The 25,273-nt window shown below is 48.4% G+C and overlaps 2 protein-coding genes and 1 long non-coding RNA gene across 39 annotated transcripts in view; 1 reads left to right on the top strand and 2 right to left on the bottom strand.

Annotated features, from left to right (window-relative positions):
- Deup1 (deuterosome assembly protein 1) overlaps positions 1 to 4,002 on the top strand; it is a 62,411-nt gene extending 58,409 nt beyond the window's left edge. For all 25 annotated transcript variants that reach the window (XR_015626588.1, XR_015626586.1, XR_015626587.1 and 22 more), the window contains one exon: positions 3,171 to 4,002. Coding sequence is in view for 9 of the 25 variants with exons in the window: in XM_087561692.1 (XP_087417818.1) it covers positions 3,171 to 3,347 (177 nt within the window). In the remaining 16 variants the exon portion in view is untranslated. The remainder of the gene's footprint in view (positions 1 to 3,170) is intronic.
- The window catches only part of LOC148003962 (uncharacterized), a 36,656-nt gene extending 17,998 nt beyond the window's left edge, over positions 1 to 18,658 (bottom strand). The window contains exons 1-2 of one of the 4 annotated variants that reach the window (XR_015627534.1): positions 18,533 to 18,658; positions 15,571 to 15,683 (exon numbers count right to left, since the gene is read on the bottom strand). This is a non-coding gene — a long non-coding RNA (uncharacterized LOC148003962). Of the gene's footprint in view, positions 1 to 756; positions 844 to 2,930; positions 6,170 to 15,570; positions 15,684 to 18,532 lie in introns of those variants that run through there. The other 3 variants (XR_015627532.1, XR_015627531.1, XR_015627533.1) reach the window with 3 other exon arrangements.
- A 114-nt stretch (positions 18,659 to 18,772) lies between these two features.
- Positions 18,773 to 25,273, bottom strand: part of Smco4 (single-pass membrane protein with coiled-coil domains 4) — a 53,499-nt gene continuing 46,998 nt past the window's right edge. For all 10 annotated transcript variants that reach the window (XM_087562660.1, NM_001437149.1, NM_001437145.1 and 7 more), the window contains 1 exon segment: positions 18,773 to 19,460. Coding sequence is in view for 9 of the 10 variants with exons in the window: in NM_001437149.1 (NP_001424078.1) it covers positions 19,200 to 19,379 (180 nt within the window). In the remaining variant the exon portion in view is untranslated.

Below are 25,273 nucleotides of genomic sequence, written 5' to 3'. Positions count from 1 at the left end.
GAGAGATCCACTTGCCTCTGCCTCTAGCGTGCTGGGATTAGAGGTGCAGCACCATTTCTGACCTAAGACTACAGATCATTTGACCACACCCATCTCAAACAGAAGGAGGATCTGATGCCCCATCATGAATCAATGGCTATACCTTTTAGGTTTTTGTTTGTTTTTAGTTTTTAGAGACAGGATCTCACTCTAGCTGAGACGAGAATTCAGCTTTTAGCACAGGCTCACTTTAAACTGAAGCAGTCCTCCCAAGTCAGGTTCTCAAGTGTTCGAGTGACAGGAATGAGGCAGCAAACCCAGATAGGTTTTAACATAGAGTAGCATGTAGGTCATTCACAGAGCAACAAAGTAACTCCTAATCCTCTGAGGTTGGAGAGTGTTGTTGTAAAATTATAAAAATGGCTGTCTTTTACCCCCACTCGATCCAGCACCGCAGTGCCCCATGATATCTGGTAGATATCTTGCCAGAAACACACATCCCAACTCCGTGGCGGCCCAGCATCTCTGCCGCCACACACTCTCCCAAAGTCAAATCGCCACAAGGAAGAACACACAACACAGTAACCTCTGATCCAATTGATGAGATATAATTGCCCACCGAAACATACAGAGCCCTGTACACATCCATCCCTTAAGAACATTCATAACAGGGGTGGGGATTTAGCTCAGTGGTGAGCGCTTGCCTAGCAAGGGCAAGGTCCTGGGTTCGGTCCCCAGCTCCGAAAAAAAGAAAAAAAAAAGAACATTCATAACAACCTGTGAAGGTACAGCGTGGAATCTTAACATCCGCCTCCATGTTCTCTCGGTGCCTTCCCCTCCCTTCTCCATTCTCCCAGCCTTTCCATCCCAGTCTCCTCCTCTTCCCTCAAACTTTTCTCCCGCCCATCCTTCCTTCTCGTCCAATGACAGGCCTCCTTCTATCTTGTACCCGCCTCACCTGTGACATCATCCCACAGGAGGGGTTAGCCAGGAATGTAGGCCACTTTCAGTGCAGAGAAAACCCTCCCTCTCCACAGCGTGAGGGACCCTGTGAGGTCTAGAAGGCACAGGGAGACTGCTTTGTGTTTTTCACGGGTGGCACATCTGGGCTCAGGTGACCTGAGAATCAACAGACACTTCCTAAGGAGCTCTCAGTTTGAGAGCCACTCTGCTATTGCATCCATATGTAATCTCCTGTGTGGTTGCCAAGGACTTAAGATGGGACATGCAAGGCGCTCTGTGTCCTCCTGGGCTCAGCAGCAAGGGAGGGAGTAACCTTTGCAGAGCGTGCAGGCTTCTGCTACAGGGGGCACAACCACGTTCTGGTCTTAAATTTCTGCAACACGGCCTTCCCCCTGAGGCTTATAAAATGTACAAGGCATTCTGTCCAATGAAGATTTTTCTAGAACAGGATTTACCACTCACCTCTCCTCAGGGGCAACATTTCTAACCTATCCTGAACCCACTATGGAACCCCCTTTGTTCAGACTTCTGTGCTGCCCAGTGATAGCAGCATGTTGTTTTGTGTTCAATAACACAGAACTTTGGTGCATGCCAACTTGTACTCAACATGTATATCCCTGTCTGCCCCACCCAACCTAAAAACATGCCAAGCCCCTGGGTCTTTGTGGGGCTCTGTTTCACTCTCTGGAATGTGCATATTGTCAAGCCTTGGATTCATGGGCTTCACTAACCTGATGTTATTCCACAGGGATGGTCTTTGCCCTGGACAGAGTGCGTTTGCCCTGCTCAGGGTGTTTGCCCTGCTCAGGGTGTTTGCAGACCCTGCTTGTTCCAGGCTGTTTGTTCAGATTTGGGTGGGGAGGCTGCACCCATTGCAGAGGTACAACCCAGAGGTTGGGATTTAACACTTGGATAAAAGTTCAGGACTCTGCGTCGCCTGCTCTGATCACAAGTTTTTATGTATTGCTGAACTAAGCCTTCTAACCAGGTTCACTTCCATAAAGCTTCCTTCTTCCTAACAAACAAGAGCAAGGGATAGTAAAAGCAGCCCGGTGCAGTCGTGCATGCCTGCAAACTAGCTAGCACTATTAGGGTAAAACCAGGATGACCAGGAACTCAAGGTCATCCTCTGCTACATGGCAAGCCTGGGCTACATAAAACACTGCCTCGAAGATTAGTGAAGAGGAAGAAGGATAGATAAAAGAACTGGGAACTTAAAATATAATTTTAAAATAATTTTCTATTTTTTAATAAAACTAACATTGTCTTTTATTCCATAACATTTTCCCTCTTATTTAAATATACACCAAACACATCACAAGCTGTGAAATGTCCCACATCTCCCAGCCAGGTATAATGGACATCACTCAGATTTCTTCCTCTAAGCCTGGCTTGTAAGGGAGGACCAAAGATCAGTCCCATACATACACACACACACACACAGACACAGACACAGACACACACACACACACACACACACACACACACCCTTACACACCACTACACACCCTATACATCCCTACACACACACTTACACACCACTACACACCCTACACATCCCTATACACACACACACCCTTACACACCACTACACACCCTACACATCCCTACACACACACACACACACCCTTACACACCACTACACACCCTACACATCCCTACACACACACACCCTTACACACCACTACACACCCTACACACACACCCTTACACACCACTACACACCCTACACACACACACACACACACACACACACACACACACACACACAGAGGCAGGCAGCCACCTCACCAGGATACCCTCAGCCAGCCTCCTCCCTACACCACTGCAACTCCCCTAGGCGTTCAGCCCTCTCACCCAGCCTAGCCTGATTTCCATTTCTGCATGAGCCACCTTTATGCAATCTGCCTGATCTTCACCTCAGACTGAGCTGATTACTGGCTTGTGAGTCAACAAAGTGTGTTCTGCTCAGGATCCCTGGTACTTACATCCACCCTGGAACAGCAGCTGTCACTGCAGTTTCCTCTCTAGGGCTCTTTAATGGGTTGGTGCTGAGATGTCTCAAATCCTTGAGGGTTTCATTAGCAAGGACGAGGTTACAAGAGGAGGAGGGCTCTGCCCAAAACCCAGTGTTTCACTAGGCCGCAGAGTTGACTGTCAGAGAGGTGCATGTCTACGGTTGTAAAGCCTCTGCATCGGTCCAGCCTCACTCTCCCTCCTCTCTCCAGTCTCCACCAGATATATCCTTCCGGGCTTCCCTAGCTGCGCAGCACTTCCTCATGGAAGAAGAGAAGCGGGCCAAGGAGCTTGAGAAGCTGCTCAACACACACATCGATGAGCTCCAGAGACACACCGAGTTCACGCTTAACAAATACACCAAACTCAAACAGAGTAGACACATATGAGTTGTGCACCTCTTCTGTTTGCTTCCTCTCCATGAGGAAAAAAAAAGCTTCCGAGAAACCCTTGCAAAGCGGACCCATAGAACCAAGCAACCTAGTTTAGTCTCCACGAGTAAATCACTTCTATGAGGCCACTATAAAATAGGGTTTTGTTCCATCAAGCTGCTTCTGTTTCTGCATTTCACACACTAATTGTTCTGTTAGGATAGATAAGCATGACTAGCCCCGAAGGGTTTCTTTCCTGTCTAAGGAATGGTTTGGGATTAAAATGGAATTACTTCTGACTTTAATCATGTATGCTAAGGCCCCATTTCCTGTGTAACAGGCAGCAAGAGGGGCAAGTGCTCAACTCCAAATGTGAGGAAGCTGGGTGCAGGCACTGGGCTGGGCACAGACGCAGGGGCTTCTAAGGTGAAAGGGCGATGCAGACACCTAAGAGTTGTTTCCGAAGCAAACGGATAGGATATGCCTTTGCCACTTTTACATTCTCTTTTGTAGTACGCTGTCCTAATACCAAAGACTTCGAAAGTGCAGTGTGCACAGTAAAAGTCACTGTGCCAGAGAGCCATGCTGCCACTGACAAGTGCCAGGCACCATGCTGCCTCTGTCCCCTTGTAATCACCACTGTTTGTAATACAATAAATAATGCAAAATTCAACTGCTTTGCAAGTGTCCAGTGTCTGCAGAAGTCATATCAAGAAAATGAACAATGAGATTCACATAACAGATACACAGGATGGTGACCTGATACCCCTGTCTTTAATGATGGAATAAACACACAGACACATGCTATAATGTGCACATATGACCCCCGCCACATACACTCCACATATCAGCACCATTGACACTTAAGCATTTGATATCAGCAAAACCAATATCTTAGGGGTTGGCATGGTGCCTCAGTGAAAAGGAGGGCTTGCTGTGCAATCATGAGGACCTGAGTTCAGATCCAGGCAAGCATGTGAAGAGACAGGACGTGGCCATACATAACTGTAGGCCTCACGCTATGGGGGGCAGAGATGGGGAAACCAGTGGGGCTTGTGACTGCCGACCTAGCGTCAGCTTCAAAGAGAGAGCCCGTCTCAAGGAAGGAATGTGAAGAGCGACAGGGCAGGACGTCGCTCTCTGGCCTCTGCATGTACCCACAGGTAAGCACACATTCAAATGCACACATTTGAGAACCAGTAAAAAATAAAAGTATCCTGTAGTAAGCAGGATAGAAGGTAACACCTGGATTTCTGACTCTTGGCTCTCATTACAACAGCACTTCCTGTAAGCAGGCAGATGATCGATAAAGATATATTCAAACCATCAGAAGAATTCCATGTTGCCGATGTCCCCACAAAAGCCCCTTGTGAGGAAAACCATAGGACTTTGTGGTATCTTATGCTGTGGACTAGTTTCTAGGAGGGGAACAATGAAAATAAAAGCCCACTTGAAGCCTTGAGGTTGATCCTGCACTGCGGTGAATTTGTTTTACTACTTGTATTATGTTAATTAGGTTTCTGAAATTACACGGAAATTCACATGTCTGCCTGCCGGATGCTGAGGGTCATTGTCCCCAGTTGGGCTTTGATTGGTAAAAAAAGTTGATGGCAGCCAATGGCTGGGCAGTAGACAGAGGCAGGACTTTTAGGATTCCCAGGCAAGAAACGGAGGAGGAGGAAGGCACCATGCATGGGGTTGGTGGTGGGTAAGTGGGGGTGGGGGGCTTCCAGGCCTAAGAAGTTAGGCCCGGGAGACAAAGAGACTGCCAACACGTAAGAGTCAGAGCCCAGGAAGGCTATAGGCCTAGATCCAAGGTAGCAAAAATGGAATATAGATTTTAGTAATCCAGGAATACCATAGGAGAGGTGTTAGCAATGTGGAAGTTTGGGAGAAGACCAGCCATTGAGTTGTTTGTGTTAAAAATAGAAGGCTCTGTGTGTGTGTGTGTGTGTGTGTGTGTGTGTGTGTGTGTGTGTGTGTGTGTATGATTCTTTAAGAATCCAGAGCACTGGGGTGGGTAACAAGGAACATGCACGCTGCCAGGGAGAGTACAGTGGATTACTTAACTACAGCAACACTGCACTGCAGCATAAAAATAGAAAAGACGGAAACTCCGACGACTGGAGAGAGGACTCAGGACTTAAGAGCACTGGCTGCTCTTCCAAAGGTCCTGAGCTAAATCCCCAGCAACCATGTGGTGGCTTATGATGCCCTCTTATATCAAGCAGGCACATGCAAATAGAGCACTCATATAAGTAAATAAATACATTTAAAAAAGGGAAGGCTGAAATCCCAAGCAAATAGAGAAAAAAGCTTGTGTTTCCCTTAGAAGATGGAAGAAAGAGTTTCTTTACAATGAGGCCTCTGGCTAGACCACCCCAAAACCAAGAAATGGTTAGAATTCACGTTTCCTAAGCCCTGGACTACTTGAGTCTCTACAAGGGTCCTCATAGATGAACCTTGTTGGCCGAAATCAAGGTCTCTAGGATACAGCATTCTTAGACCTTGGAGGAAGGACAGGGAAGAGTGTGTCCTAAGGACCAGCTGCCTTCATGGACGAGCTTATCAATTCATGAGCAGACTTGCTTTAAGTTGCCCCTTCAGCACTCCACCTGATATCAGCTTTCAGTTTCCAGTTTGTTGCTTTTTCTTAGGAAGAGGAAAAAAGGTAATAAAATAATTGATGGGGCTGGCAAGATGGCTCAGCAGGTAGAGTATTTTCTGCACAAGTCTGACAGCCAGAATTTAATTCCTCGAACCACAGAAGGTGGACGGAGCGAGCAGACTCCACGATGGCGTCCTCTGACCTCCCCAGGCCAGCTGTGACATGTGCAAACCTGTATGCACACACAGACAAGAGATACTTCTTTAAAAAAAAAAATTAAGCTTCTCACTCATCCAGTCAATTTGTGGTATTTTCAAGTGTGATGACCTGCTGTCTTAGTCTATTTATGCCACTGTAGCAAAATACCTCAGCTCAGATAACTTGTAAACAGTAGTCTGCTGTTCACAGCCCTAGAGGCACAGAGGCGCCCTGGGGGACTGTTAGGAGAGGTTGAGGGGAGAGATCAAGGTTCTGTTTCTCTCTCTCAGCAAGGAATGCCAAAGATTGACAGCAAACCACAGGCCACTAGGAAGGACGCCAGACCCCAGACTCTTCTTCACACCATGCAGTAGGAGCCCGGTCAACACCTTGATTTCAGACTTTCAGCCTCCAGACCCATGGCACAGTGTATTCCGGCTGTCTGAGCCACTGCTCTGTGATACGCTGTTAGGATGGTTCCAGCAACTCAAGGCCCTCCCATATCAAGATCTGGAAAAGCAGTCAAAGTAGCAAACCAAAAAGCCTAGGCAAAATCACTCTCTCTCCAGGAAAAGAAGAAAACACTAATCCAGTCAGAAATCACAGCAGCTGAGGCTTTGATAGGCCATCCACGATGAGAGTCAGGACATACAGCTCGGCTCAGCACTAAGGACTTCTTCAAAAGCAGGCTTAAGCAGGGCTAAGAGGGAAACTTGGTAACTAAATGCATTAGCAAATAGGAAAATAGTCAAATCTCTCCAGGATCTAGGAGCATAAAGTCGGAGGAGAAGGAGGAGGAGGAGGGGGAGGAGAAGGAGGAGGAGGAGGGAGGAGGGAGGAGGAAGAGGAGGAGGAGAGCTGCCAAACTCGTAGGAACAATGAGTCAAGAATGCAGAGAAAAATCAGAAAGCTGTCTCTGAAAAATAAATCAATAAAATTGACTCATCTATAGCAAGACAACAAAAAAGAAGAAGAAAGGAGAAGACAGGTATAAATTACTAACATGAGAACAGTGCAGCTACAGACACAATTGTTATCAGAAAACCAACTTGAAATGTACCACGCTGTTCTTAAAGCAAAAACATAAATCAGTAAGAAAAGCCTTTCAGAAACTCACACTTTGTAAGCTAATTAGAAATATAACTTTTAGGGGGGAGTCTGAATGGAGGTTTGAACAGAGGTCCTGCCGCTGCTCCTAGACTCTCTTGGTATTAGGTGAAGACCCCATTGTGTCTTCCCTCACATCTGCCGCTCAGGGAGGCCCCAGAGGGCCTCAAAACAATATAGGCTATTGCCCTTATTCATGTGGCCACCCCAACTAGGTGGTAAGGCCTGAAGATATCACACACTTGGGTTGCAAGACCAGAATCAATCAGCCTAGAATTGACCTGAAAATTCCATCCATGCTGGCTAGCTTCCACTGTGCCATCAGGTGTCGTATACACTGAGAGAAAAGTCATCAATGGCCTTACTCAGCAGTGGACTCCACATGCTACAATACTGACAAGCAGGCAAGATGTGCCCACTGGTCCAACAATGGCACAGATATTAAAAAGATAACCAACAATGTTGTAAGTGGATTTCGATCCTGCTCAATTCATGCCTGGTACTATAAACAGGGCCTAAAGCTCATGGCTTGAGAAGACCCTAGGCTCTAGAGAGGAGCCTACCGTTGTTATTTTGCTGTATGGACATATTGTCAAACTGCTTCTAAAATATGTATGTATATACCAGTGGTTCTCAACCTTCCTAATGCTGCAACCCCTTAATACAGTTCCTCACTTTGTGGTGACCCCCAACCATAAAATTATTTTCTTTGCTATTTCATAACTGTAATTTGACCACTTCTATGAATCGTAATATAAATCTGCTATGCACATGGCCTTTGGCCACCAAAGTGAAAGGGTGGTTTGACCCTAAAAGGTCACAGCCCACAGGTTAAGAATTGCTGGTTTATACCCATAGGTCAGTGCTGCTCTACGAGTCAGAGAAGCCTCTTTCTGCATGGGCAGCGTTAATGCAAAAGCTCAGAACTGGTCAAAGTGCTGAGAGCGAGCGACTGCTGAGGGCTCATCCTTAAATGGGACATGCTACCTACCCTCCACAGGCTCGAGGATATCCCAGGAGACGTGCTAGAAAGAAAAGGAGTTCTGTGAAACACTGTTGGCTGGCCTGGTGTATTCAACTTGCAGTGGTTGTGGCTATCTACACAAGTGAGACCTGCACCAAATCGGCCCCATCAATACTACAGCCTGGTGGGGGAGAGGTGTGCAAGGTCCCATTCTGAGGTGACATACTTGTGTCAGTTAATGGCAGCTGGGGGAGGAGTGTAGCCACTGATCAGTGGCCCATTACAGTAAGTAACCCCATGCTCGAGCACAGGGGAGCAACCCTAGTCAAACCCAGTGGGTTATTTTTTAAAAAGTCATGTAAGAGGGGAGTATGACAGACAGAAAGAAAAAAATGAAACTCTTCCTATCTGAGATTGTATGATTTCCTAATAGGAAGTCACAAGGGGTCTATTTTTGAAATCTTAGTACTAATAAGTCCTTGGGGTAAGCCTTCAGGATACAAGATGACCACACAAAACTTGACTGCTTCTTTATATAGCCATAATGAATGCGTATAGTGACATCAAAACATTCCTCTTTCCGTCGCACCAGTGAGGGGCGACTAGAATTCTAACAAATACGTGTAGACGTTTATGGGATGACATCATCATCATACAGGTGAGGCAGGTACAGGATAGAATGAGGCCTGTCATTGGACGAGAAGGAAGGATGGGCGGGAGAAACGTTTGAAGGAAGAGGAGGAGACAGGAACAGAAGAGAGGGGGAGACGGCAGAGAAGTTGCCGCCGGGGAAGAACATGGAGGCTGACGTTAAGATTCCACTCTGTGTATTTACAGGTTGTTATGAACGATAACATAAGGGATGGATGTGTGCAGGGCTTCGTATGTTTGGGTGGGCAATTATATCTCATCAATTGGATCAGAGGTTATTGTGTTGTGTGTTCTTTCTTGTGGAGAATTGAATTTGGGAGAGTTTGTGGGCCGTCATGGAGTTGGGACGTGTGTTTCTGGCATGGAAACCTGCCTTGGGAACTAGGTGGGTAGAGAGATTGCTGCCAGGCTCAGAGAGAGGCCATCAGCAGTGTGATATGGGATGGAGCGGAGCTGGCGAGATGCTTTGCTGACTGAGACTAAGATATCCAACAGATATCTCGGGGCGCTGTGGTGCCGGACCTAGAGGGGGTAAAAGACAGCCTTAATTTAATTTTACAACAACAGACATTGCATTCAATAAAACGGTTGAAAGCTGAGATCACAGAAATCAAGAATTTTTCTTTTTTGACAGGAAGAGTGGCAGGAGCCACAGTATGGATTGGAAGACGGCATAGCAAAAGACTGAGCAAAGGATTCAATTTTCCCCAAATTGATAATATATCAACACAATTTCTCTCAAAATCCCAGCAAGAGTTTTTGTTGACAGGGGCAAGATCATTCTAAAGATTAAATAGAAAAATAAAGAAATGATAGGATTTTTAAAAACTGAAAACTATGAGGTCACAAAAGAGGAGTGCGCCTAGTTTCAAGATGACAGTTCAGCTGTCCCCCAATCTGTGAGACATGGCAGTTATATCCTGACTCTCCGGAAGTTCAGGACCGCCCGAGGTGACAATGCAGGCGATAGGCTTAGCCTTCCAACCATGCAAGCTTAGCCACGCCTCTCTCACACATGTTCACACTTACCTTATCCTGCGGCTGAGCAGAATTACCAAGCACAGGCCTACTTACAGCAAAGACAACAACACTGTGAGCACATCACAGGATTCTGTGCAGAAAGTGGAGAGCAGCAGTCTCACAGACAGTGTGTGGCGCCATGATAGAGACCACAAGGTAAGTCACTGTGATAAAGTGCCGGATAGGAGAGCTCACTGGAGAAAAGGCTGTGCTCGTCCATGCCCGCCATGGGGAAGCCCAGCATCAGCAGCACGGGCAGCTGCCCGAATTTCATCATCAGTCACAACCACAGCGATGGATGCTTGAGTTCAGCCTTCCTTCTTTATATAGTGGTCTAGGATCTCAGCCCGGGGAGGGATCTCACCCACAGCAGGGCAGGTCTTCCTGCCTCCCTCCATCAACCTAATCAAGACAACCCCCAAAGGCCTGCCCAGGGGCCCTTCTCCTGGGTGGTTCTAGAGCTCGAGGTAACAGTTGAGAGGGGCCATCGCAGGTACTGATAAGGACCCAAGGAATGCTCCCACACAAATCTGCCCCAGCATTCTGAAGACAGAGGAGGAAGGACAGACAGCACGGACTGGACCTCCAAAGGGAAAATGGGCACCTTATGGTCAAATTAACTTTTTAAAATTAATAATACAATTAATAATTGTGCAAAATAGACCGTGTCAGGTGTGATGGCCTATAAGTCTATGATCCTAGCACTTGAGATGTTCAGGCAAAGATTTCTGAGAAGTTTGATCAAAGTCATCCCAAACTACTCTTTGAGACCCTATCAGAAAGCAACAACCAAAATAAAAAGTATGTTGTGGGGGAGGGGGAGTCTGGGGGAACGGGTCAGGTAGTAAGGTGTTTGCCATGAAAGGATGGAGACCTGAGTTCAGATCTCCAGTATCCAAAACCAGGCATTGTGGCATGTGCCTCATATTTGCATGGAAATGAGCAGAAGCCTAGAGCTGCTGACCAGCCAACCTAGACAATCAGCCATCTTCAAATTCTGTGTGAGACTCTGTTCCCCCAAATTACATAGAAAACAATAGAGAAAAATACTCAACATTGACTTTTGACCTCCATGTTGTTTTAAAAATATAAAAATATAAAAAGTATTGTGGTCTTTTTCCCCCCGCTAGGTCCGCACCACAGTGCCCCAAGATACCTGCTAGATATCTTGGCGGAAACTCATTCCCCACTCCTCGGCGGCCCAGTGTCTCTTGGCGCCACACACTTTTCTACACCCAAACCATCACATAAAAGAACACACAACACAATAACCTTTGACCCAATTGGTAAGATATAATTGCCCACCTAAACATACAAAGCCCAGTACCATCCATCCCTTAGGAACATTAATAACAACCTGTAAATACACAGAGCGGAATCTTAACATCACCTGCCCTGGCTTCTCACCCTCTCCTCTCTCCTGTCTTTTCCTCTCTCTCCTAGTTCCTCCTCTCCCCTCTCTCCTTTCTCCTCTGTCCTGTCTCTTTCTGTTCTAGTCTCCTCCTCTTCCTTCAAACTCTCTCCCCCCCATCCTTCTTTCTCCTCCAACGACAGGCCTCCTTCTATCCTGTACCTGCCCCTCACCTGTACTTTACAAATTCAATGGGGAGGTGGTTCTGGTGAAGTCACCTGAGTTCTGAGTAGTGACTAGGCAGCTGTCCTTGGGGCAGTGGAATTAGCAGCAAAATACAGAGAACTCCAGGGCAAACCACAACACCTCCAAACATGAACACATAAATATACATGCATATACCACACACACACATACAAATACAGATCATGGACATAAATGTGAAGCCATACATCTTTTTTTTAGGAAAAAAAAATCCTAGGATAAAAACTGTGGGGTTTGCAGCTAGGCGGGGTTCTGAGATGAGACAGAAAAATCCAGATGCATACATAAAAAGGCAAATCGGTAAATGGGGAAGAATCGAAACCAGAAACATTTGCTCAGCTAAAGTCCCTGTTAGGGGGATGAAAAGAAAACCCACTGGGAAGCATTTGCAAATCACACAGCTGACGGAACCGGAACCGGTGTCTAGAATGTATAAGGATCTTTCCAAACCCGGCAGCAGAACAGCCAACAGTCCAGTGAGAATCCAGTTAAAAGACATGAAGACCCAGTTCACCCCACCTCACCGAGGAGAACCCGGGGTGGAGAACAAGCACCCACGGAGAAGTGTGAGCATTAGCCTTTTGGAAAAATGCAAATGAAACTCTAGTAAGACTCAGGACATTGGCATCAAAAAGCAAACCGTGAAAATCCTCAAACAAGGCTAAACAGGGTGGCTCAGCAGGCTACTCCACAGGCTGCTCTTGCAGAGGACCCAGGTTCAATCCCCAGCACACGCAACTGTAACTGAAGTCTGGGGGACCTAACGTCCTCGTCTGACTTTCACAGGCACCAGGGAAGCATGTGGCACACATACATACATGCGGGCAAAACATTAAAATTATAAAATAATAAGTCTTTAACACTATTTCAAAAAATATTCAACTAATCAGATTTAAAGAGAAGAGTGAGAACGGGGGAAAGGAGTAATGTAACAGGTAGCAGGAACAGAGAACTCAGAGGGGTGCGGGAAGCCCTGTGAGGACCTGCAGATCATCTCGGTGGCATGGTGGCAAGCTACACTCAGGATAGGTGTGAAGAAGTTGATCTTGTGGGAAGCTAGGTATGGGGTACACACGACCCCTGCATCAGTTCCCACAGTTCCCCATGAGTTTATAGCTATCTCAAAATAAAAATTTACTTTTAAAAAACAACTATTCTCAGCCCCCATCTGTTCAAACAGGTGGCAAGCTGGATTTGCTCCATGGGCTGTGGTTCACGCTGTAGAGCTCAGTGCAAACAAGAACGGCCGTGTTCACTAAACAGTACTGCTGGAGAAAGCTGTCCCCTGGGAATGGCATGCCACTGCCCTCGACTGCCCAGCAGTTGTGATTACCCGCTGAGACCCACGCAGGAGCACACCCACTGATGTTCCTTTGCGGACAGTGAGGGATTTGTGAGGCCTTTCAGAGAGACGGTTCTTCCCTGCTGCAGCCACTGATAAGTTGCTCACATTCCTGTAACTGACTGCTCACCCGTGCGCCTGTAAATAAGATTTGGAGACTTCTGGGCCCCTTGCAATCACACTGTGGTTTAATATTTGCACTGCGAATTCATCTCACTTCCCGGTCTTTGCATCCAGTCGTTTGGACCATCATCAAGCAGACGAAGGTTTTAAGTCATTTAAAAAGATCTGTATTTAGACCCTGGAGAGACGGCTCAACGGCTGACAGTGCTTGCTGTACTACCCTGAGGACAAAAGTACTCATGTGAAGAGCTGAGTGTGACTGGTAGCCATACCACCGTGGCGGGGAGACACAGAAAGACTGCTTGGGCTCGCCGCCACTAGCCTAGCTTTACTTACATTCCCAGCAAAATGGCTGCCTAGTCCCCATATCCTGTCTAACAATCATCCTTAATCCTTTGGACAATATCCTGCCCTAACAGGTGCTACCTCACGGTTGCAGTCACCTTCCTGGCATGGTGCTGTCTAGCACTTTCAACGTCAATGCTGGGTGAACGTCAGTGGGGTCTTTGTGTATTTAAGGGGGTGCCTTTCTGCTCAGGTTCTTCATCTTCTAAGATTCACCCGTTTCCCTTTTGAGTTGTGTTTCCTACATATTTGGGATATTAACCCATTATCAGAGGTAAAACTTGCAAATATTCTCTCATTTTGTTTTTTTTTTTTAAGTCTATTCATTGTTTCCTGGTCTGTGCATGTGATTTTTGTAACCTCAATTTGTTGAATATAACTCTAAGGTCTGTACCCTAAGGAAAACAAAAAACACTAAACCCTCCCTGTCCAAATCAGTCATGCAGCTCCCTCGGTTCCTTGTAGCTTCATCTGCTAACCCCGTTTCTCCTCTCTCTGCTGACCAGGCCTGCTCATATGCAGTGTGCACAGTGCTGTTCACTTCCTTACGCACCCCATAAGTAGTTTACATTTCTGTATTTGTCTTCTGGTAGCCACCATTCATTATATACTGTGAGCTGTGAACAGTGTACACTCCTAAGGTAGGAGCACACAAAAGGCTTCTTCGCTCCCTCCGCTTTCTCTCCCCACCCACTTCAACTTGTGCCAGCTTTTCTAAAGCCATTATCTCAAAAACATGACCATGGACACAGGTGATTCTAAATCCCAGTGAAAATCCTGCTGTCTCTGCGCTATTTCTCCCTTGGATGTTTGAACTTCATCGTCTTACAGTCTCTCAATAAAATGTTCCTAAGAAATAGTCTCCAGCCACCACCACCCCCATTCACAAAGGCCTCTGTGTTCCTGCCATACGTTAGCCATCACTCACCAGAGTGAACATCACAGAAAAACAGGAACTGTGCTGTCTTCTCACAGATAGCCAAAGCCAAGAATAGTAGCCAACACTGTGAGCACCTGAGACAACCAGCTCAACCAGGAAAGAGCCACGGAGCCCTTGCCCGTGGGGTCTGTCTCCCACACCCAGTTTGTTTTTGGTTTGCAGTGAACTGATGGAGGTTTGCCGGTTTTTTGTCTCGTTCAGCACTTGTTGGAACTTTTGAAGCTGTAGATTTTTATCTTTCAGCTAACTTGGAAACCAAGCCGATTTGCAACAATGTTTCCAGATACATTCTTAAGATCGTACATTTCCTGTTGAGGAAATACTGCTTCGTCATGTCTATTTATCTACCGGATCAAACTTACTAGTCTTGTTACTCCGATCTTTAGCTGCTTCAGCTGTCACTCACCTCACATACATTTGAGGCCAGGTTCTCAGCCCACAAATCTTTAACCACACCGTGCTTCTGCTGCCTGTCTCGTGTCTGCCACCGCCTGCCCCTCATGGCACATCTATTCCCCTTTTCTTATTTCATCACCATTACGACTGTTGCTGTGGATTTTGTTCCTCTGTGTCCGCCTCATCTCTCCCCATCCTCTCGTTCTCCGTGTGTCATACACTTCCGCATTTTGTATGTCTCTGTAGATGTGCCTATGTCCTTGGAACTCCCAACTGGGAGGACTGTGTGAAGCGGGCAGTTTAAGGTCTGCCGATTCTAAGTGCAGAGACTGAAACGGGCTGGCTGAGCGTTCAAGCAGCCAGTGACAAAGCTAGAAGTAGGTGCGTTTCGAAATGAGGGAGTTTGAGAAACAATTTCATGGCTGGTTTTCTTAATTTCATTCTGAACCAGCTGGCAATGTGAGAACCAAATCTGATCCCGGAAATCTAACAGGCCTTCTGAAATAGCCAGGTGACCGACCCATGCTGGAAAGGGAATATTTAAAAGTTGAAAACTATTTTCTTGCTGGGAAAGTTCCAAGACAGACAAGTTTCATGAAACAGTGGGAAGGGAAATGCCAGGGAAGTAGAGAGAGAGGCTTAGCCAGAGTCTTACCATTTTTACCAAGTATTCAGGGGCTCTCTGGGATCCACAGTGGTTATGATTTAGCAGCTGCAGTGATTCAAAAGAAAAGACCGTTCTTTCCCAAAGAACTAGCGGGCAGAGAAATAACGCACCTAACGTCAAAGCTTACTGTGGAAGGCAAGAAGATACTGCACAAAAGACTCATCAGAAGGAAGCAGGGTCCAGCCGAGCAGGTGGGCAAGCCGGACCAGCACACTCGCCCTTCCTAATATCAGAAACATGAAGACAGGGAGAGTCATCTACAAACCCTGAACATCTCCACTCTGACTGCAGACATTCGGGAAGGATTTAGAAGGCAGCTCTCATGTATTTCCTCAGTCTGACGATACTGTATCTCATGTCTGATGTTTGTACAGTGTCCTGTGGCAAATACCATAGAGAACAGAATCAGTACAGCTCCTGCAGACAGAAACCACATTCCTGGTAACCTCAGCAGACTTGCCACAAGAAATGGCATCAAGAAATAGCTGCAGAGGGTGCGGGGACACGTGACGGTAGACATAACCAAGACACTTCCTCTTTTCCTCTCCTCTAGCAAATAAATGATGATATAAGATCCTCTGGGGCATCGGGGGAGAGCCAACTGTTTAATCTTGCCAACCACTCAAAACAAGTGTTGGCAGGCATCTCCAATTCCCGGGAGAGCCTGGCGGCTGCAGGAAACACAGAAGGGAGCCTGCCACCCACCCTCTGAACCCGCCAGGGAGGAATTAGAGGAGGCAGCCGCGAACTCCTCAGACCTTGCTCTCTCTCAGTGCAGGTTCATAAGTAACTGACACAGTCACACAGCACGGAGCAGTGGCCAGGCCATGCAGGCTCCCTGGAGGCTTCCGTCTTCGGGGCTCCTGGGTCTCGGAGCTCTGCGTGATGTTTTGACTCCTGAGAGAAACTCCAGGGGGTGCCTGAGGGGATATGAAAAATCTACAGCCAGGCATACCCACACAGGCACCTGGCCTGTGTCATGTGTCACACTGAGAAAAGACCAGGTCTGGATGCTTCACACTTAGTTTCACACACCAGCAACTGTACTGATGGGTCATGGTGACTTTGCTTAGCCAAAGAATAGGTAAACACACACAGAGAAGCATTGATTTAAAGACAAAAAAAGAGAAAAAGGAAATCAAATGACACCATTTATGGTTCCTATTCCTATTTGCAACCTGATTTTCCTTTGGAGCATGCTCAATCATAAGGACAGAGCACCAAGAGCCCCATACCCCACTGCAGAAACATCAGCATGACTGACACTCCTAATAAATAATTCGACTTCTTCATGAGACCACTTAGTCACTGAACAAGAAGAAAACACCGAGTCGGGAGGACTTAAAGGCCCAGCACATGTCTGTATCTCCCGGGGTCTAAGCTGCTATGGAAAGCCTGCAGAGCCGGACTCCATGTGCGTTCCATGACGGTCTGCACACACCGACAAGAGTAAACATGGGAGCTTACCGAGCTCCCAAGATGTACGGGATAGGATGCTGTGTTGGCTTTGTGTTTCAATTTATCCCCTTACCGTCTCAATGGTAAAATGAGCAGCTATGGCTCCCCACAGGCCAGGGTTTGCAAGCCTGGGCCTGCTTAGCTAGAAAGTCAAAGAAGTGGGCTTCACAAATATCTTTGCTGCCCCAAACTCATACTTTTAGATAACTCAAATCCCAGAAGACCAAAGAATCCTGAAATGTTTACGTAAGGAGCCCATAGGACAGACATCTCTCTCCGTGTCTCCTGAGCGAGGGTCCTCTTCACCTGGACCTGTTAGGTACCCTGTAGTGGATGCTGGACTCACACTAACAGCATCTAAGATGCTGCCCCATCTCACCAGGTGAGGCCTGTTCCAATCTACTTGGGCAGTGCACCCAAGTGACAGAGACCGTTAAAACACAACACACTGTTGTGGATGTTAGGGTTTAAATCTCGGCCCATGCCCAGACAGAAAACACCAAGCAACATGTTTCTACATGGAGAGATTTAATGAGAGAAGAGTAGAAGAGCGGAAAGGTGGCCAGCCATTGGCGCGTGGGGTTGGGGGTAGATGGGGAAGGGGCAAGAGCAGCAAAGAACAAGAGTAAAGAGTAAGAATGGGTAAGAGAAAGAGGAGGGGGCAGGCAGCCCCTTTTATAGTCAGGCACAGCTGGCTGTTGCTAGGCAACTGTGGGGCGGAGCGTACCGGGCTGCTCCCAGGTAGCTGTGGTGGTGGAGCTTAGAATACCAACAGTGGAGACTGTGGCCTCCTGGGATGGTCCTCCCGGTTCACTTCCTTTGCTGGGTAGCAGACCGCAACTCATTAGTGTGGGCCCCTTCCTCAAAATGCACAGCTCGTAAGACTGGGAACTGAAACTTCAGAACTCTGACTGACCGCCAAAGGGTGATCTGAGTCAGATATCTGGGCCAGAGTGGAGACACGACACTGTGCACTACAAGGAAGTTCACGGTATTGAGCAGGAAGCTCTTTCTGGTGAGGAACAAAGACATACATACCATCGTTCCCTCTAGAGAGTTAAGCCTGCCAATCAGCTGGATAGAAAAAACACATCTCAGGAAAGCCTACCTCAGCTAGAAGCTTACTACAGTGGTCCTGAACAACGGACCACCATCCCCTCTAGAAAAGGCCCCTTTGTAGTAACCTTTCCCACCTTCTGCAGCGCACTGCAGCACACTTGTGTGAATTCTTGAGAGACACTGGCTAAATTACTGAGGACACAGATCCGGGTAAAAACATTTCCTGTCATCTCTATAAACTACAGTTCCCAGAAAGAGGCTGAACCCATCGGGAACAGGCTCAAAACAGAGCCCTGTGTTCCCCGCTTTTGAGACATTTTTGTCACACACTTGTCAAACCTAAGTGACCAAGGTTTTGTAAATCTCTATACAGGGTCCCTGACACTTGGGCGGGAGGTTGTGCCAGCCTGTTCGCCCACATCAGCATCTATCTGCAGACATCAGCTGGAGTCTTTCCTTTTCTCTCCTGGAAAGGCTCTCTTCAAATACCCAGCAACACCAGTGCTGTCAGCAGGTCAAGTGACCATCACTATATTTGGAAAACTGGTCTCTTATTGCAAACCTCTCTGTGATCAGCAGGACAGAGCTGACGGGCACCCATGGGACAGTTACCAGGAACCTCATTTCCAAAGGGGCAGCTCCATCATCAGGCACCGGGAAGCCCAGGGCTGGAACAACAGGAGGCCTGGCCAATTTCATTTAAAACTCACCTGGAAGGACAAAACCTGAATCCATCAACTAAGAACCAAAGCCAGGGACTGTGGCGTGTTTCCTTGTGCAAGTGTGTCGTCCAGCAGGAGGCCTGTGTGCTCACGACCCAATGAGAACGTCACTCCCTGCAAGTATAGAAGAGCAGCAAGTGACAAGAGGCGGGAACAGCCTAGGGAGAGGGGGAGTCAACAGTGAGGCAAGGCTGGGAGCAGGCACACAAAAACAAGACAAATATCCGGTTTAAGACTATTATCTCCTTTATTCAAAAATAAATATTTCACTTTGAGTCAGCGTATTTCACATCCCATCAAGTACAGAGAAGAAAGGCTGTCCCCTTAGAAAGCTGTGAACGGAGCCAGGAAGCACAGTGTCACCCGGAGAGGCCTCCTCTCCCCAGGTGCAGCTGTGCGTCGATTTCAGGAGAAAAGGGGAGACACGCACGCACACACGCACACGCACACGCACACACGCACTGCTTTGAAGTCTGAAAGGCACATGAAGTGGACCATCGGGTAAATGGCACATTCACTGATAAATGTTCCCTTTCCCTTCCCCCCCAAAAGTAGAGAAATATTGATCAAGTCAAAGATCAGAGGAGACAGGGCACTCCTGCCCAGAGCTCGGCATTGCAGACATGTCTGCAGAGGAAAGCCAGGATGGCGGTGCTCACTCGGTGACGATGGGGCGCGTGGCCACGTACACAAACACTACAATGAGGAGCACCACCACAGCCAAGGTAGGCAGCACCACAGTGGTGATCTGCTGCCGGGCCTCCTGCATGGCCTGCTTCCGCTCCTTCTTGTCCTTGGAGGTCTCTTTCTTTGGCTTCCCTTTGAGCTGACGCATCTTGGTTAGAGGATGCTGGGAAGAGATGTGCAGAGAGGGCTTGAAGAAAGGGCCACACTCCTCTGTCCGGGCAGACCACCTCTGCAAGAAGAACAACTGTGGTCAGGAAGGAATGGGGCGAAGGAAATATGGACGCTCAGGGCTGGACGGACGCTCAGGGCTGGGGAGGCTTGGTGGGCGACTGCTACTGCATACATGAGGGCTTGTGCTTGGATCGCCAGCACCCACACGCCAGGCTGCAGGAGCCTGAACATGCCAACAGCTCCAGCACTGGGGAGCAGAGGCAGGCAGCCGAGTCAACAGCGAGGCCCAAGTTGGCCCAGCAACAGATGAAGACACCCTACGCCCCGCTCTGCCTCCTCTGGGTAGCAAACATGGCATCCTGGAGGGAGGCTCCTTTTAAGACTCAGGAAGTTCTAAGGGGAGATTCATAAAAACTTTGCCAGAAGTCCTAGAAATTGACCGGATAGATAAGGCTGTCCCCTCCCCCAAATTACGTAAGCAGTAAGGACTTCTGAGGAGACCCAGACCAGATGACCTGAACTGCCTGAAGGGGCCCTAGTCAGGCTCTGTTGCAAGCTGTGCAGAGCACTCCAGGGCTGCAGTTTACAAGGCGTCGCCCATGCTGGAGATCGAGTGGCATATCCGTGAAGCAGCTTCCTTCCCACCACTGCTGCTCCTGTAAGTGACCCTGAATTTATGGTACCAATATTTTTGTCTGTCATTGGCTAATTATCTGAGGTAAAATAGACAGAGGAAGTGTCATTTACCCAACTTGCCCACATGGGCATGTATACCTGTTGACTCACGTGCATACACTACATACACAACACACCAATATACACACGCACACACACATATACACACACACATATGTACACACACATACATACACACACTTAGGCTAAGCAAAATGAGTATGTACATTATATCTGCAACTTGTAAGTTAGGAGCAAAGAAACAGAGGTCATGGCAAGACAACTTCGTCTAAACTCTCCTGACTGCCTGCTAGTGTGGGGCACCCTCCAGAGCTTAAGCTACAAGAGGGGGCTGATTCTGTCTTCTAGGGACCACACTGCTGGTCTGGTCAGATCCACAGTGAAGGGACATTGGATGAGTCCGTGGTCTCCCCACTGGCTTCTGTCTTGTGTTAAACTCTGAGACTCCTGGAGATACCCAAGTGCCTGGAAATGAGTAACGCCATAAATAAGCACAGCACAGACCCTCTGTAGCACTCGGCTTCTTAGTTTTAAGCAACAGAAATACACTTTGGCTGATTCAATTGAGAATTCACCCAGAACTTGTGACACCTCATAGATTCCTCACAGCATGAGGGTGAGCTCAGAAAATGGGCAGTGTAGGGGATGCCGTGTGCCACAGTCCTTGCTCAGATCCAGTTCCCAATGCCCAGGTCCCTCAGTCTGCGTCTTCTGCATCGGCCATAGCATCACGATTCCATGCGGCGCTAGAAGCAGATGTAATGCTGACCGCCGAGACCACCTATTGTCCCCGCCAACCTATGTGGCCCATGCTAAGGCTCAGTATAGCCACGGTCCACCTTCCAACACTCACAGCGGGCAGAGCAACCTCCAAAAAATAGGAAAGAGTCAGAGTCAGATGCTAGGTGGGGCTATAATAACCAAGACGATGGCCAAACAACCAGGGAACAAACATGAGGTTAGCAAGAGCCATTCCCCAGCGCCCCTCTGACAGACGAGGGCTTTTATGCCAGAGACCATGTGCTCTGTGTTGTCTGGAGCTGTGTGTGGCCTCTGTTATCTTACTATCATCTTTACAAGGAAGCAGACATTCACACCCATGTGACCCTGTTCGGTGGCAGAGGCTAAGTTCTGAGTCAGGTCCTGATACCTCTCCTTTCCACTGTAAGGTATCCTAATCTCTAAGGAAACCTGAAAGTGTGTTTCATCCAGTCAGGCAGCTTCGCACTGCGTGAGGTGACTACCATTACTGTGCCAGTGTTACATAACATCAGCCCCGAGCAAGTAATAACGTTTGCTCCCTCACTTTTCAGCGACTCTATACACAGTAGGCACTGACAACAGGCACTAGATTCTTCTCAGTGGCCCAGCTGTGACAAGCCTACAGCCTAGGGTGCTGTTCAGAGATTCTGGAACCTTTAAGAGGCAGCGCTTAGGTCACTGACAGGCAAGCCCCTCCCTCTCCCTCTCTGCTTTTGGTGTCCCTCAAGAGGTGACCAGTGCTACTATCACAGGCTCCTACCAAGATGAGCTATACCCAGCAGGCGAGGTCTAACTGAACTGTTTCAAACTCTGTGTCAAAATAAGCCCCTTCTCTTGTGGACCGACTATGTAGGGCATCTGTTACCGGAGGAGGATGTAGTGGACCTGCCTATCACTGCTTGGAAGGAAGGCGTGAAGCACAGGAAGCCTCGACATTACAGACTCGACTTTCTGACACCGCGTTCACCGCGCAGAAGTGCAGCTGTCAGGTTACCTCCCCAGGCCCTGGCACCATCATCTCAACAATGAGAACCAGGGGAATCCAAAGGGGGAGAAAGTGAAGGATCTCCTGCCCACTGCGTCAGGGGTAGCCCTGGCTGTGTGAGACCACACACCTGCTCCCACCACACACCTGCTCCCACCACGCACCTGCTCCCACCACGCACCTGCTCCCACCACACACCTGCTCCCACCACACACCTGGTCTTATGACACACCTGCTCCTACCACACACCTGCTCCTACCACACACCTGCTCCTGGCTCAGGCATAGCAGGTTGGTCTTTCCTTAGCCTCATCTACCATCTAGGGATTCTCAGTGACCATGCTCGAGGGCAAAACAAAGCTCTGTGAAACCCAGGCTGGAATAATTAGATTTGAACTGTACTGATCTACAATAGGCTTTAGTTTCTCTACAGTTGAGAGAACATCATGAGCTAAAGAGAAAAAATATCCTCCAGCAGTCATCCAGTCTGTAAAAAGGGGCCAATGACCTGTGACTACTGAGGGACAGCACCCAGAGTCCATCCTCTTCCTGAACAAGCAACCTGATTGTGGTCACTTCACTTAAGGCCTCGGCAGGCCTACCGCACAGTTGTCCCCTCCCACAGAGTACCCTCAGGCTGGCCAACGGCACCCTGAGTCCCCGCATTAAGCAGCCACTTTAGCTAACAGTACAGTGCCTGACTTCCCGTCCTGTTCCTACAACTGCTGCTGGTACCTCCCACGTATGTGCAGCTAATAATCAAAGACAACACCAGCCTCCAGGACCAGCTCTTGACACTTCAGACATACTGAGAAGTTCCCTGAGGCTGAGACACCAGGGCTGGCACCAGCTCGGTCTGCATTCACAGGACACAGTCCAAATTCCGAGCACTTTAACCTGTTATGGGTGTCTCCTGCGAGTCTGTCCACCTGGAGAGTGGGCAGATAGAGAAGTCATAACTGAAAGGGAAACCCTGTGTGTAAAGGGACTAGCTGAGACAAAAGCTGGGAGGACAGGGAAGGGGCAAAAGGAGACCGAATCAGGAGAGGCCAAACAACTGCAGGGAGCCCGGAGTAAGGAGGTGGGACACTGGGGCTACAGAGTCAGCTCTTCCCAGGGTCTTAGTGAGGCCGAGGAGGGGACACAGTGACGGCTTGACACAGTGTTCTAGTTTGCTGCCTGCTGCTGTGATGAACACCATGACCAACAGCAACCTGGAGAGGACGGGGTTTCTGACTTACATGTCCTGACCATTACCCATCACCGTGGAAGTCGGGGCAGGGGCAGCAGCAGGAACTGAAGCACAGCCTGCAGAGGAATGGGGCTTACAGGATTCCTCTTGCACCTTGCTCAGCTTGCTTTTTAAATGTATTTCAGGACCACCTGTGCAGGGGCGTCCTCACCCACAACTGATCACTGATAAAGAAAAATGTTCCATGTGCCTACAGGCCAATCTGATGGAGACACTTTCTCAATGGAGGGTCTCTCTTCCCAGATAGACCCTAGTTGTGCCAAGTTGACAAAATAAAATAAAATAACCCAGCACACACAGGGAGGCACGGTGAGCAGTGTGTCCTAGGAGAAGCGAAAGTGGAATGGTCTAGTAGGTTGGGAGTCTCAGACTTGGGCAGTCAACATGATGAAGAGGTTGGAGCTGTTTGCCAGAAGTCCAGCGGGTAGGCCTTCCTGGCAGGTCACATGTGGCCGGTGAGGACCTGGCAGCAACAATGGAGAGGAATCCAAAGTCTGGAGACACTGGGTGGACCGCCAGCTATCTAGTGACACCGTCATGAGAGACAGCGTGAGGACAAGAGGAAGGACTGGTACCAGGGAGACAAGATCCCAGGGAGGCTGACTCTCTGTTCACACCTGGGGCTGTCATGGAAATGTCCAGGAGATACCTGAGAGCCTGCAGCTGAGTCTGCCTGCAGATCTTCAGTGGGACTAGGGAGGTCACCACAGCAAGACAGACAGAGGGAGACCTGGTACTGAGCCCCGCTTACACAGTGCAGCCTGGAAGCTGTGGGTCAGTAGACATTAAGAGGAGGAAAAGAAACTGAAGAGAATGTTCATCACGGGGCCCAGGAAAGCCCAGGTCACTGCTAAGACGACAAGAGATGACACCGATACAAGGTGCATTCACAGTCACTGCCCCAGGCTGCTGGGGGGATTTCAACAGGGCATGAGACTGGCTGTGACCAACAACTGCATACGGCTGCCAATGTCCCAGACAATGTCCTACTTGTCTTGGAAGAGCATGCTTCAGGGTGTCAGTGAGCATGCTGCTTCCTTCTTTGAATTTCTCCATGAAAAAAAAAAATGGCTAAATACTCTCAAGGCACAGCTGATCTTCATGTTGGTGCAGACACCTTCACGTTCTCCCAAGCTGCAAAGAAAGATGGCATACATTTTCAAAAGCAAAGAGCTGGCTTGAGTTTCTCCTGGAAGACCGCATGGCCAGAAAGGGTTTTCTGATTTTATATTAAGGATGAGGGTAACCAGAGAGTGTTTGAGGCCTAGCAGAATGAATCCTGTTGCTATCGATAGGTATGAGAAGGAGCAAAACTGAAAAGGTACTTACAACGGACAGAGCATAGGAAAGAAGCTGACGAACAGGAGCCTGGGTCCACCACCCTGGGACAAAGGAGGGGTCAGCACTGGAGGAGACACAGGAGGGTGGGTCAGCACTGGAGGAGACACAGGAAGAGTCTACACAGAGGAGATACTGGAGGGGTGAGTCCACACAAGAGGAGGCAGAGGAGGGTTGAGTCTGCACTGGAGGAGACACAGGAAGTGTGGTTGCTAGGAAGTGACATGGAGATAGGAGGTCCAAACCGAGGATGTAGGAGGGATGGTTCTGCCTACTTGGGTGGGACATAGGAGGGATAAGATTGAACTGGAAAGTTCTGGTGGTTTTGTTTGTTTGGGGAACAAATGGGGGAAATTAGCTGATTAGGAGGCTGGCCAAAGGCAAGGGAGGCTTGAAATAATTATAGTAAAAGGAAAAGGACCCATCAGGAAGAAATAGTACACATGGTGGGCACTGCTCTGTGAGCACACTGGGACCCTAAGGGCTAGTCTGAGAGCCTGGATCAGGTGTCCTTCTGGGCCAACGCTGAACGTGTAGATATCACCACGATTTTGAAATCGATGGCTTCCTTAAAAGGAGAAGATGAGCCCGTTGGCCTGCAGTTCTAGAATGTGAGAAGCATGAGGAGCCACTGTGGTTTGACGAGCTTCTACACAGAAATGAGCAAACCTTCCCTTGAGGCACACAGAAGGAACTACAGAAGCTACTCAGTGTCCTGTGTGACAACAGCAGGGACCAGAATGTGGTGGCAATCGGGAACAGAGAGGCAGCCTTCAAACTTGGGAGGACCCAGCTCGACCAAGGCCTGTGTTCTTAGGATACTCATAGCTGTTTCCGTG

The sequence above is a fragment of the Rattus norvegicus genome, chromosome 8, assembly GCF_021556685.1.
Source record: "Rattus norvegicus strain SHRSP/BbbUtx chromosome 8, alternate assembly SHRSP_T2T, whole genome shotgun sequence".
In the NCBI taxonomy this organism is placed as follows: domain Eukaryota; kingdom Metazoa; phylum Chordata; class Mammalia; order Rodentia; family Muridae; genus Rattus; species Rattus norvegicus.
Note: the sequence above shows the minus strand (reverse complement) of the source record. Positions and strands in the feature narration are given on the sequence as shown.